This window comes from Oncorhynchus keta, chromosome 32, assembly GCF_023373465.1.
Source record: "Oncorhynchus keta strain PuntledgeMale-10-30-2019 chromosome 32, Oket_V2, whole genome shotgun sequence".
Taxonomy (NCBI): domain Eukaryota; kingdom Metazoa; phylum Chordata; class Actinopteri; order Salmoniformes; family Salmonidae; genus Oncorhynchus; species Oncorhynchus keta.
Window position 1 is genome coordinate 297700 of NC_068452.1, and position 15153 is coordinate 312852.

Here is a 15153-nt window from a genome sequence, read left to right on the forward strand (position 1 = left end):
ATTTTGTATGTGTGTGTGTGTGTGTGTGTGTGTGTTTGTTATACTGGGGTTATTTCCTCCGTCACTAATTAGGCTGGAGAGGCCAAATGCTCCAGAGACTCTTCCATTGACCATGACACACAGTAACACAGACCACCCACTCCTCTCCTCTTCTCTCTCCACACATTCCTAGAATAACACTAGTACATATTGGGTCTACATTTGGGGGGGGGGTGAGCTTCTACTATTTTGTGATAAGTCCACCTTATGATAAGTCATTTATATACGAGTGTTTCTTGAAAATCTGTGTTTGTGTCCAACAGTGTGTAATTTTCTTTGTTTGTGTGTGTGTGTGTGTGTGTGTGTGTGTGTGTGTGTGTGTGTGTGTGTGTGTGTGTGTGTGTGTGTGTGTGTGTGTGTGTGTGTGTGTGTGTGCGTGTGTGTGGATGTCATAAGGTGAATGCACCAATTTGTAAGTCGCTCTGGATAAGAGCGTCTGCTAAATGACGTAAATGTAAATGTATGTGTGTGTGTGTGTGTGTGTGTGTGTGTGTGTGTGTGTGTGTGTGTGTGTGTGTGTGTGTGCGTGCGTGCGTGCAGACCTGGATTAAAATACTATTTCAAATATCTCAATTACTTTCACATACATTTTGAAGTAAGTATTCAGATGTTTTGTATTGGACAAGTCCTGTAGTTGAATATTGAAATGCATTTGGAAATACACTTGGAAAGTATTAGCATGTATATTATGTATATTATTTGAAATATGTATTTAAAGTACTTTCAAATAGTAAGTTATTTATAGGAAGTTAATTGTGAATACTATCAAATACGTCCAATATACAGTAAGTAGTTGATTCTGACCACCTTATTTAAAAATACTCAAATATACAGAAAATAAGTATATAAATGACTAATGTCGTGTCTTTGGCTATGCCGGATTAAATGATATGACATGCTATTCTATACAATAATGTATCCGTAATTAATATTACCTGATTGAGCTAATCATGTAAATGTCGGCACCACAAAATAATATTTATAGAGCTGTTATCTTCCGAATAAACTCTTAAAGACCTATATTTTACATCAATAGCAGTCAATATTAATTGTCATCTTAATTCAGTCTCATCTGAAAGTTGTAAATTCTTGGTTATCTGCACAAACCCTGGCTAGCAAGTTGAACCAGCAATACAAAATTGGGTTTAATTATTTATTTACTAAATACCTAAATAATCACACAGAATTACACATACACATAATTAAATCATAACTTGATTAAAAATTACGTCATAAAGGAAAACGTCCCTGGTGGGCGGAACAGATATGACAGCTTGTTACAGAAAACAAAAGGGGCTGGGTTTGAGTGAAAGAGTGGGAAGACTGAGGAACAAAGGGAAGAAGCTGTGCTGTCGTAAATACAGTATCTTATGCATTCTAAATTACCGCCCATTTGGAAAAGGAAAATGCAATAAATATTTACTCTGAGCTGCGCTTCGGTAGGTTGGTGGTAGATGGGAGGCCGTGTTGCCCAACCGAGTCCTTTTCTGGTGGTCAATTGGATACATTGTAGTAACGTCGTTGTATGATAGACGGGATACTCTGTCTGTTCCTTCCTAACCCTCGTTTGCATCTGCTGTTGCTAACTCAACGGCTAGGAGGTATCACTTCTGTAGTTCATACCATTCGCAACCAAAGCTCACGGTGATTTTGCCTTCGTTCTGTCGTTATTACCTGAACCATTCTGACATAGGACCGTCGTCCTCACGTCAAGAAGTTATATTGTCGTCAAGGGCTTATATAGGAAGGGAGAGGAGGGCGTGTTTGAAAAGTTTTATAGCCCATGTCCCTTCACAGGGGCGGGCCCACTGATTGAGATGCCCTATCTTATGAAAACCCAAATCTCACATTTTAGAAGCTAAAATCACATTTCATCCCATCACAAATAATTTCATATGCAAACATTTAAATTGAACAACAATTCCATGTGAATCCGATAATTCTGATATGTAGACTTTCCACTGCAGAGTTTACATCATCTTATCATTGATGAGAATGTCTCAGATGACAACTGAACCGACATCATATTCATTAAGTACCACCGCATATGTTCAATTGATCGGATTGCCAGAATATAGTTAATTTCCCCCCACCTTCTGATGTTCCCAGAATCTCTATGTTAACCAAGAGGTTTTGCAAATGTAACCTCAGTAGGGTAGAGATAGGAAAAAGGGGGTAAGAGGTATTTATGACTGTCATAAACCTACCCCCCAGGCCAACGTCATGACACTAACGATAAAATAAACGTGTATTTGAACGCTGTGTGTATCAGTGTGTGTGTGCATAGTGTGTGTGTATCAGGGTACGAAGCGAACATTGTGTGTATCTCCTTGTCCATCAGGGTGCTGCATGGAGGCATATTTGAATTGTTGCCATGGAAACTCTCTCTCTGTTTCTCCCTCTCTGACTCTCTCTCTATCCCTCTCTCTCTCCCTCTTTCTTCATCCGTGCCCTGCCTCTGTCTCTGTCATTCTCACTATCTCACTCTTTTCTCCCATACTTTCCTCTCCGACTTCTCTCTCTGGCCATCTTCTCTAACCTTCCTTCTCATTGTGTGCTTCAACCATCCTTCCTTCATCACTCTTTATTCTTCTCCCTTCATCTTCAGCTCTTCTTTTATCATCCTAATCATTAATCATTTCTTTCTTTTCATCCCTCCATCTTCTCAGCACCCATCCTCGTCCCCCTCGCTGGATTTCTTCTTGTTGCTGCTCTTCTTCTTCCTCCAACCAGCTCCATCTGTGTTGTGTATACCTCCATTTATATCCCCTTCCATCCACTCTCTTCCTCCTCTTCCTCCTCTTCCTCCTCCTCTCTCTGCTTTCCTCCCACTCTCTTCCTCCTCTCCCTGTTTCCCCCCCACTCTCTCCCTCCTCTTCCTCCTCCTATCTCTGCTTTCCTCCCACTCTCTTCCTCCTCTTCCTCCTCCTCTCTCTGATTTCCTCCCACTCTCTTCCTCCTCTTCCTCCTCCTCTTTCTGATTTCCTCCCACTATCTTCCTCCTCTTCCTCCTCATCTCTCTGCTTTCCTCCCACTCTCTTCCTCTTCTTCCTCCTCCTCTCTCTGCTTTCCTCCCAGTCTCTTCCTCCTCTCCTCAAATCAAATCAAATTTATTTGTCACATACACATGGTTAGCAGATGTTAATGCGAGTGTAGCGAAATGCTTGTGCTTCTAGTTCCGACAATGCAGTAATAACCAAAGAGTAATCTAACCTAACAATTCCAAAACTACTACCTTATACACACAAGTGTAAAGGGATAAAGAATATGTACATAAAGATATATGAATGAGTGATGGTACAGAACGGCATAGGCAAGATTCAGTAGATGGTATCAAGTACAGTATATACATATGAGATGAGTAATGTAGGGTATGTAAACATTATATTAAGTAGCATTGTTTAAAGTGGCAAGTGATATATTTTACATACATTTCCATCAATTCCCATTATTAAAGTGGCTGGAGTTGAGTCAGTGTGTTGGCAGCAGCCACTCAATGTTAGTGGTGGCTGTTTAACAGTCTGATGGCCTTGAGATAGAAGCTGTTTTTCAGTCTCTCGGTCCCTGCTTTGATGCACCTGTAATGACCTCGCCTTCTGGATGATAGCGGGGTGAACAGGCAGTGGCTCGGGTGGTTGTTGTCCTTGATGATCTTTATGGCCTGTGACATCGGGTGTGACATCGGTGGTGGTGTAGGTGTCCTGGAGGGCAGGTAGTTTGCCCCCGGTGATGCGTTGTGCAGACCTCACTACCCTCTGGAGAGCCTTACAGTTGTGGGCGGAGCAGTTGCCGTACCAGGCGGTGATACAGCCCGACAGGATGCTCTCGATTGTGCATCTGTAGAAGTTTGTGAGTGCTTTTGGTGACAAGCAGAATTTCTTCAGCCTCCTGAGGTTTTGAAGAGGCGCTGCTGCGCCTTCTTCACGACGCTGTCTGTGTGGGTGGACCAATTCAGTTTGTCCGTGATGTGTACGACGAGGAACTTAAAACTTACTACCCTCTCCACTACTGTCCCATCGATGTGGATAGGGGGGTGCTCCCTCTGCTGTTTCCTGAAGTCCACAATCATCTTCTTTGTTTTGTTGACGTTGAGTGTGAGGTTATTTTCCTGACACCACACTCCGAGGGCCCTCATCTCCTCCCTGTAGGCCGTCTCGTCGTTGTTGGTAATCAAGCCTACCACTGGAGTGTCGTCCGCAAACTTGATGTTTGAGTTGGAGGCGTGCATGGCCATGCAGTCATGGGTGAACAGGGAGTACAGGAGAGGGCTCAGAACGCACCCTTGTGGGGCCCCAGTGTTGAGGATCAGCGGGGTGGAGATGTTGTTACCTACCCTCACCACCTGGGGGTGGCCCGTCAGGAATTCCAGTACCCAGTTGCACAGGGCGGGGTCGAGACCCAGGGTCTCGAGCTTGATGACGAGCTTGGAGGGTACTATGGTGTTGAATGCTGAGTGGTTGAGATTGCATCGTCTGTGGACCTATTTGGGCGGTAAGCAAATTGGAGTGGGTCTAGGGCGTCAGGTAGGGTGGAGGTGATATGGTCCTTGACTAGCACTTCATGATGATGGAAGTGAGTGCTACGGGTCGGTAGTCGTTTAGCTCAGTTACCTTAGCTTTCTTGGGAATAGGGACAATGGTGGCCCTCTTGAAGCATGTGGGAACAGCAGTCTGTAAACACAGCCAGCTGGTCTGTGCATGCTCTGAGGACGCGGCTGGGGATGCCGTCTGGGCCTGCAGCCTTGCGAGGGTTAACACGTTTAAATGTTAAATGCAGTGAAGGAGAGTCCGCAGGTTTTGGTTGCGGGCTGTGTCAGTGGCACTGTATTGTCCTCAAAGCGGGCAAAAAAGTTATTTAGTCTGCCTGGGAGCAAGACATCCTGGTCCGTGACGGTGCTGGTTCTCTTTTTGTAATCCGTGATTGACTGTAGACCCTGCCACATACCTCTTGTGTCTGAGCCATTGAATTGTCACTCTACCTTGTCTCGATACTGACGCTTAGCTTGTTTGATTGCCTTGCGGAGGGAATAGCTACCCTGTTTGTATTCGGTCATGTTTCCGGTCACCTTTCCCTGGTTAAAAGCAGTGGTTCATGCTTTCAGTTTCACACGAATGCTGCCATCAATCTACGGTTTCTGGTTTGGGAATGTTTTAATCGTTGCTATGGGAACGACATCATCAATGCACTTTCAAATTAAGTCGCTCACCGAATCAGCGTATTCGTCAATGTTGTTGTTGAACGCAATGCGGAACATATCCCAATCCACGTGATCGAAGCAGTCTTGAAGCGTGGAATCAGATTGGTCGGACCAGCGTTGAACAGAACTGAGCGCGGGAGCTTCTTATTTTAGTTTCTGTCTGTAGGCAGGAAGCAACAACATGGAGACGTGGTCAGCTTTTCCAAAAGGAGGGCAGGGGAGGGCCTTATATGCGTTGCGGAAGTTGGAATAGCAATGATCCAAGGTTTTACCAGCCCTGGTTGCGCAATCGATATGCTGATACAATTTAGGGATTCTTGTTTTCAGATTAGCCTTGTTAAAATCCCCAGCTACAATGAATGCAGCCTCAGGATATGTGGTTTCCAGTTTGCAAAGAGTCAAGTAAAGTTCGTTCAGGGCCATCGATGTGTCTGCTTGGGGGGGAATATATATGGCTGTGATTATAATCGAAGAGAATTCCCTTGATAGATAATGCGGACAACATTTGATTGTGAGGAATTCTAAGTCAGGTGAACAGAAAGACTTGAGTTCCTGTATGTTGTTGTGGTCACACCACGTCTCTCTCTGCTTTCCTCCCACTCTCTTCCTCCTCCTCCTCTCCTCTCTCTGCTTTCCTCCCACTCTCGTCCTCCTCCTCCTCTCCTCTCTCTGCTTTCATCCCACTCTCATCCTCCTCCTCCTCATCTTCCTCCTCCCCCTCTCCTCTCTCTGCTTTCCTCCCACTCTCTTCCTCCTCCTCCCCCTCTCCTCTCCTCCCAGCAGTGTCCAACCTCACTGAGGATTGAGCCCGTTTACAATTAGCATGTGTACCTGCAATTAGGCCTGACAAACCTCCACTAATTATGCTTTTAGATGGGACATTTGTAGAAACAGACTACATTAGCTACCCCCTTTTTCTCTGCTACTTCTCCCTCCACCCCTCTGCTTTGCTCTCCCTCTGGCCCCTTTGATATCTCTTTGCCTATTTCTCTCCCCATTTCTCTGTTTTCTCTCTCCTCCCTTTCTCCACTGTTTTTCTCCTCACTCTCGCTCGCTCTCTCTCTCTCCATGTTCATTCCTCCTTTCTCTGCTTTCTACTCCTGTTTTTGCTCTCATCTCCCTCTTCCGTGCTCCCCTTTGCATGTCTATCTCTTTGTCTCCCAGTCCCTATCTCTCTCTGTCTCTCTATCTCTTTGTCTCCCAGTCCCTATCTCTCTCCGTCTCTCTGTCTCTCAGTCCCTATCTCTCTCTGTCTCTCTATCTCTTTGTCTCCCATTCCCTATCTCTCTTTCTCTCTCTTTGTATTTCTCTCGTCCTCTCTCCCTTTGCCTAAAGTGTAGCTACATTAAGGATTCCCATTTCTATCTCAATATAAACGACAATGCGCTGTCGTTGTCATTTGACTTCTTCACACACACACACACACACACACACACACACACACACACACACACACACACACACACACACACACACACACACACACACACACACACACACACACACACACACACACACACACACACACACACACACACACACACACACACACACACACACACACACACACACACACACATGACTAATTGTGTTTCTCTCTGACTGTCCCATCCCTCTCTTTCTATTCTCTCTCTCCCTATTTCTCTCTGCATTGCTGTTAATAAAAGGAGCAGGAAATAATAGGTCTGCAATTGACTTCAAAGAGGCTAAAGGGGGATGGGAGGGAGGGAGGGGGAGGGAGGGAGGGGGAGGGAGGGAGGGGAGGGAGGGAGGGAGGGAGGGAGGGGGAGGGAGGGAGGGAGGGAGGGAGGGAGGGAGGGAATAAGACTGGTGGGAAGAGAGGTTAATGGCAATGAGAGGCAGTTACTGCTCAAAGGAAAATAGAAAAAAAGAAAGATATAGAGATAAACAGATAGAAAGAGGGAGAGAGCGGGAGAGAAAGAGAGCAGGACAGAAAGAGAGAGAGAGTGATAGACTGAGAGAGACAGAAGCAGAGATGGAGAGAGCTCGAGAGCACAGGGGAGAGAATAAGCATCATTCTCAGTCTGTGAGTGTCTGATGGTCACTTAACCTGGCAGCCAGTCCATGAAGCTCAGAACCCGTCAATCTGTCAAAACACACCCGGCGCTGTCGGTCTCCTCACCGCATATGCACACACACGCACGCACGCACGCACGCACGCACGCACGCACGCACGCACGCACGCACGCACGCACACACACACACACACACACACACACACACACACACACACACACACACACACACACACACACACACACACACACACACACACACACACACACACACACACACACACACACACACACACACACACATACTCCAAACTGTCTTTGATGTCTGCCACAAGGTCCCTCTAAGGAAAGCACAAGAATAGAGTGGTGGATTAAGCATTGTTGAGCATCACTAGACATTTTATCTCAAGTTATACCATTTCACCATGTGAACAATACTCTATGTGCATCATTTGATCCTGTTTTCTTTGTGTGCTGTTGTAGCAGTCATGGTATTATTATGATACAGTACCTCTTTTCAGTCCCATCTCCTGCTGGTAATATCATATTTACTGTACATGATATTAATCCTCTCTCTCTCTCTCTCCCCCTCCCTACCTCCCTCCCTCCAGGTACTGCATTTACACTCCTCCACGATGCTTGTCAGCCTCCTCTCCCCCTCCCCACTCCAGGACAGGCGCGTCACTTCCTCCTTCCCCCTCCTCCTCCCGAACACACCTCTTCCCCTCATCAGCACCCCCGGCTGGCCCTTCCCTCCCTCTCCCTCCCTCTCTCCCTATCTCTCCTCCTCCTCTCCCTATTCCTTCTGCCCATCTGCGAGTCGGCGCGGTCGCCTGGGAGGGGCGGAGCTGGCCAGGGCGGAGGAGCACCAGGAGGTGCACCCGGGACGGGAGGAGCAGGAGGCGAGAAAGGAGGCCAGAGGGGCACAAACCTCATCCCCCCTTTCTACCCCCCTTACTACCCCCCAGTATCCCCCGCCCGGCCCCCTGCGCCCCCCATACCTCCCAAAGTGGCCTCCTCTCTTAGCATCGCCGTCATCCTGGTGGGCAACTCTAGCGAGGTGTCGTCCACCTACGTGGAGAAAGAGGAGTTCCTCCATGTTCCTCACCCTACCAAAGTCCAACTGGAGACCATGAACGACACGGACCCCAAGAGTATCATCAACCGTATCTGCACCCTGATGACCAACACTTGGCTGCAGGGGGTGGTGTTCGGGGACGACACGGACCAGGAGGCCATCGCCCAGATCCTGGACTTCATCTCTGCCCAGACACACATCCCCATCCTGGGCATCCGAGGAGGCTCCTCCATGGTCATGGCTGCCAAGGTATGGAACACCACCTTTAATGCACATCTATTTCCACTGTAGTACACACAACCTCAGACACCTATCTATTGAATGGTGTGATGCCGTTCATATAATAGTTACAGCTGGTTGGATACACATGTATACAGTATAATGACAAAATGTACTGTTGGTTAAAGGCTTGTAAGTAAGCGTTTCTCTTTAAGGTCTTGTATTTGGAGCACATGACAAATCAACTTGATATGATGACACCACCACTAGTACAATGCAGGACAGTAGGTAGAAATAACTCTGTGAAGCTCACTAAATGCTCAGGATCCTGACACTAGTTGTTATGGCTCTCTATACATTGGGTACATTGGGTTTTTAGTCACACCAACTACTCGACTGAAAGCTCCTGGTCCAGGGGAGATAGCTGACGTTGGTATATCTAAACAAGGTTACTCATCACCTTGTTGACTATTGTATATCTAAACAAGGTTACTCATCACCTTGTTGACTATTGTATATCTAAACAAAGTTACTCATCACCTTGTTGACTATTGTATATCTAAACAAGGTTACTCATCACCTTGTTGACTATTGTATATCTAAACAAGGTTACTCATCACCTTGTTGACTATTGTATATCTAAACAAGGTTACTCATCACCTTGTTGACTATTGTATATCTAAACAAGGTTACTCATCACCTTGTTGACTATTGTATATCTAAACAAAGTTACTCATCACCTTGTTGACTTTTGTATATCTAAACAAGGTTACTCATCACCTTGTTGACTATTGTATATCTAAACAAAGTTACTCATCACCTTGTTGACTATTGTATATCTAAACAAGGTTACTCATCACCTAGCAACAGGCATACTGTACTATATCTATGCATGTTCCTGTATGAGGGGCGACCAACCTCCTGAAGCGCATTAAGGCACAGCTGGGCAAGACCACAGAAATAGAAGGAAACAGAATATTTCTTTTGAATGGCAGCTATACAGACGCAGAAAAGAAGACAAGTAGGCGGCCAACACGTTGCAAAAACTTTAGAGAGACGAAGTGATAAACACATGTAAACACATGTAAGTAGGAGCACATCAGCCTACACATTACAATACATCAGGGCACATAACTGCAACATGTTTCAACTCAATAAGTCTTCCTCAAGCTGCGTTGTTATGCTATACAACAGATCAAGGCAGTGTTACTTTCAATATTCAATTGACAAGAGGTACAGTGGATCCGTTAAAATCACGCAGAGCAGGGAAACATGACCGTTTTAGCCACTCTATTCTGAGCGGGACTGGGTCCGACTGTGAACGCTACAGCATCTTATTCCAGGCCCGTCTCTCAATGATTGATTCAGCTGTTAATTGGCCTCCTACAGCATGTCACGTCCATGGCTGCTTCTCAGATGGAACCATTGCCTACATAGTGCCCTCTGGGCCCTGGTCAGAGGTAGTGGACGACATAGGGAATAGAGTGACAGCGAGGCTACTTAACCTTGAAAAGACTTGCTGTTTGAGACAATTAGACTTTTGGCAAGTCAAATAAGAGCTTTGTCAGATGTGACTTAAAGGAAAACTCCACCTAAAACTATATTTTTGCATTTGTTTTATTATTCCATTGTTGATTTAGTCCCAAAATGTTTTGCATGTCAGCTGTCAAGTTTTCAAGATATATAACTTTCTAAATAGATAAATACAGCTGGTAGGATGCTGTGCTCCCTCTCCGGCCTCTAGGTCACCAGGCTGCTCGTTATGGCGCACACCTGTCACCATCGTTACACGCACTTGCGCGTCTGTCACGTTCTGACCTTAGTTCCTTTTGTTATGTCTCTATTTTTGGTTTGGTCAGGGCGTGAGTTGGGGTGGGCATTCTATGTTTTTGTTCTATGTTTTGTATTTCTGTGTTTGGCCTGGTAGGGTTCCCAATCAGAGGCAGCTGTCTATCGTTGTCTCTGATTGAGAACCATACTTAGGTAGCCTGTTCCCACCTGTGTTTGTGGGTAGTTGTTTTGTGTTTTGTCACCTGATAGGACTGTTTCGTTTTTTCATTTTTTCACCTATGTTATTTTGTGTTCAGATGAATAAAGTTAACATGGACACGTACCACGCTGCATTTTGGTCCGATCTTTCATATTCCTCATCAGGCGAGGATGAGAATCGTTACAGCGTCATTAGACTCACCTGGACTCCATCACCTCCTTGATTACCTGCCCTATATATGTCACTCCCTTTGGTTCCTTCCCCATTGTTACTCTTTCTGTTTTATGTCTGTGCGCTGTTTGTGTTTCTTGTTTTGTATAATGTTCGTTTTATATATTAAAACACTCACTCCCTCAACTTGCTTCGCGACTCTCAGCACACATTGTTCCAATTTTGAATCATATGATACTGTGTTTTGCGTCATATGAAGCTAAATGCATCATACCAGTATTTTGATGATGTGATGAAACCTACTTTTGAATTGTAACGTACCCAGTAGTAACAGACCAATGAAACATATAAATACTTTAGTGAATGTGATTTATCTATCCAGGCTTAGAAATTATTGATGAGATTAGGCCACTGAACATAATGGAAAGTCTTGTAGAAGTCTCTGAGTTTTAGGGGGTGATTTGTCTTTCTTTGAGGATATTTTGACTTGCTTTTGGAGAGTCTGCATCAGTTCTCATCTACTTTGTTTACTTCAGCATCAAAATGGAGGCACCGAGGCAGTGGCTTTTCTGTCTGGGTTGTGTGAGTTAGTTGGACAGTGTCATGACCGTCCATGAAAATCCAAATAGGTCAGATCAGGTTTGTAATGAATGACTTCAATCAGACCCCTTCTCACCCTGGTGTTAACAAGGTCTGCGCTCTCAAGATTCACCAAATGAATGTTCTGTTTCAACAGACTTTTCCCCGCTGAAACTCTAACACGTTCCCAAACGAAATACTGGAACAATATATCTAACATACAGCCAGCCTGCCGGAACTGCCCATTTTGAGCAAGCTGTATAAATTATAGGTTAAGAATGAAACAGGAGACAAAGGGCTATGAGACAGAAGTTTCATCTGAGACACATGAAAAGTGAGATGTATACGGAGGGTGCGGGGCAACAAAAGACAAACAGCAGAGGGGCTAAGGAGCAGGTCCCGAGTGGAAAGCCATAACCTCTGACCGAGCCGATAGCGGGGATCAGGGTCCGATGGCGATCCGCCTGTCGCCGATTCTTGGATGTGGTCTTCAGGAGAGAGGCTCAGGTACGGCGACAGAAGCCAATGACCGTCTAGGCAGAAGGTATGCTGACTTCTTCCTCTTGCTTAGGGAAGAGCGGGGACTGATATCCCAGTGGCAGAGCAGGGAAGGGTGTTACAGGTGTATTCCACCTACACGAGTTGCTGGCTCCAGGTGGTGGGATTGGCAGGGATGAGACAACAAAGAGCCGTCTCAAGGTCCTGATTGGCTCGCTCCGACTGTCCATTAGATTTGGGGTGAAAACCAGAGGACAGGCTGGCCGACGACCCAATGAGGGTGCAGAACGCATTCCAGAACCGGGACGAGAACTGAGGGCCACGATCGGACACCATGTCGACAGGATGTCCATGGATCCGGAAGATGTGCTGTACCATGAGCTGACCCGTCTCCTTGGCTGAGGGCAACTTGGGAAGGGGAATAAAATGGGCAGCTTTAGAAAACCTATCCACCCTTGCCATCTGACGGAGGAAGACCACTAACAAAGTCCAGGGATATATGGGAGCAGGGGCAGTGAGTAACAGGGAGTGGTTTGAAGAAGGCCAGTGGAGTCTTATTTTGTGCACAGACAGTGCAGACGGCAACAAATGCGGAGACATCAGGAACCATGGAAGGCCACTTAACGCGTAATCGGATGAAAGGGTCCGACGGGAGCCTGGATGACAGGTCAGTCTCGAGGAATGTGCCCACACCGGGACTGGGGAACAGCAGAGTCCGGGACAAACATCCAGTTAGCCGGACGCCCCTGGGAATGCTGTGCCTTACGGACAAGGCTCTCTATTCGTCAGATGACTGCAGGCGTTAGATAGGAGGTACGGAGTATGGACTCGGGGTCAGACGGAGTTGCAACGGAGCTATACAAATGTCAGAGTTGGTCTGTCCGAATGGCATAACCGAGTATTGAGTCTTCCACTCATTTCCTTCCTGTATACAAACCATACAGTAGGCATTCTGAAGGTCCAACTTAGAGAAGATGGTCGCTCCCTGAAGAGGGTCGAAAGCAGAGGAAATGAGTGGTAGAGGGTAGCGGTTTTTAACTGCAATGTCATTTATGCCCCAGTCGTCAATACACGGGCGGCTGGTGAGGCAGATGGACGAATACCCCCTTGCAGTGAGAGTGTCCTCAATGTACTCCTCCATAGCCTTGGTCTCTGGACTCGACAGGGAGTAAAGCCATCCCCGAGGTGGTGTAGTGCCTGGGAGAAGGTCAATGGCACGGCCATAGGTCGATGTGGGGTGAAAGACGTAGGTGGTCCTTGTTGAAGACCTCTTAGACCAGGTACTCCAGGTACTCCGCAGGAATGGCTGAGAGATCCAAGGCTTCTCCCAAGCCAGCAGGAAGACGTCTCGGGCAGACTTTGCCAACTTAAGACACTGTGCATGGCAGAACCGGCTCCAGCCCACGATAGACCCAGTGGCACAGTCGATCAGGGGATTGTGCTTCTGTAGCCACGAATACCCCAAAACCACATCGATAGATTCTATGAGCAGGAACTGCATACATTTCCTGATACTCGTAGGTTGATAAGAACCGTATTGCTGGTGACTCTGCCGATAGAGCGCCCATTCAGCGCTCTGAAGTCCATGGGAATTAAGAGGAGTTGATTGGAGATTCCCAGCTCTGACACCAAGGGAGTGTCGATAAAGCTCTCGTCGGCCACAGTGCCAATGAGCACCTGGAGAGATTTGGCCTGGTCACACCACAACAGGGTGGTATGGAGATGAATACGAGTAATGGGAGGTTGGAAAATCCCTGTATGGCTTACCAGAGAACTCGTACTTACTGATGAGCCAGGTCTTTTTAATGGACAGGTGGGAAAATGGTGTCCTGTAGTCTCGCAATACATACAGCTCCTGGTGCTCAACCTGCATAAACTTTCATCTGGAGACAATCTAGCCTTTCCCAGTAGCTTGGGCTCTGGTCAAGGCGATGAGGGAGTCTAGGTCCATGGGCAGCTCCCGGGCTGCAAGCTTGTCATTAATCACCGATAATCCGTGACGGAACGCATCGAGCAGGTCTTCCGGGTCGAGGCACTCTCAGCCGCCACCTTGCGAAAATCCACAGCATAGTCTGCCACACTATGGGAGTCTTGCCGTAGTTGGAGCAGCTTACGAGCAGCCTCTCTCCCGGACATCGGAGAATTGAACAATTCACCTACCTCCACCACAAACTCCTCCAGACTGAGGCAAATGGTGGACTGTTACTCCCACACCACCTTAGCACAGGCTTGTGCCTTCCCGGACATCAGCGTTATCAAATATGCTATCTTTGAGAAGTCCAAGGCTACGGGTTGAAGATGATGGAGCACTGGGAGAAAAACGCACGGCAGGTTCCAGAATCTCCAGCGTAACACCTCTGGAGGAGGTAAGCAAGGTTCGCAGGACACCGGGGTAGGCTGGGAAGAAATGCCACTGGTGGCGGGGTTGCTGAGAGTCTGGGGAATTATTGTAGTGACTTGCTGCCTAGTTGGGAATCCGCAGTGCTCCAGCAATGTATCGAACACATGGTCATGGCGTTCTGCCAGGGTATGGAGTCCCTCCATAAGGCATTGCAACTCCCCATGTCTTCCAATGGTGGCTCCTTGGAAGTATAGAGAGCCTTGCGGAGCTGGTCCGAGCCTGCTGGGTGAGTCATGGCCAGTTCGTACTATCACGGCTCAGGCTAAGACCCAGATGAAGACACAGGAGGCGGATAGTACAAGTTTATTTTAGTACATGCGGCAGGCAAAACGGAAGTCAAGGCAGGCAAACAGTCGGAATCCAAATCAGAAATAGGCAGGTACAGGACGGCGGGCAGGATCAGGGTCGACAGGCAGAAAAGTCAGAACTGAGAAGACTAGGAAAAACAAAACTAGAGCACAGGGAACACACTGGTAGGACTTGGCGGGACAAGACAAACTGGCAACAGACAAACAGAAAATGCAGGAATAAATACACAGGGGATAATGGGGGGAAATAGGAGACACCTGGTGTGTGGGGGGGAGAAGCACAAAGACACATGACACAGATCAGAATGTGACACTGTCCCTCTCTCTCTCCCTCTCCATCTCTTCTTTAACAAGCATCGATGTTGTTGACATTCCGCTAGGGATCTGTTTTCAGCGTATTACGTCTCCAAACCTGTATAAATAAAGGTACAATAGACTTTTTTTTAAATGAGTTAATTGTTACATGATGAATTTAGTCAGGTAACAATTAAAAATACACTGCTCGAAAAAATAAAGGGAACACTAAAATAACACATCCTAGATCTGAATGAATGAAATATTCTTATTAAATACTTTTTTCTTTACATAGTTGAATGTGCTGACAACAAAATCACACAAAAATTATCAATGGAAATCA

At 46.5% G+C, this 15153-nt stretch overlaps 1 protein-coding gene across 1 annotated transcript in view; it reads left to right on the plus strand.

The window, feature by feature from the left end:
• The window catches only part of LOC118364691 (glutamate receptor ionotropic, NMDA 2B-like), a 126193-nt gene that overhangs the window by 41487 nt on the left and 69553 nt on the right, over positions 1–15153 (plus strand). Inside the window, exon 3 of the mRNA XM_052490154.1 lies at positions 7884–8599. Within this exon, the coding sequence (XP_052346114.1) occupies positions 7884–8599 (716 nt within the window). The remainder of the gene's footprint in view (positions 1–7883; positions 8600–15153) is intronic.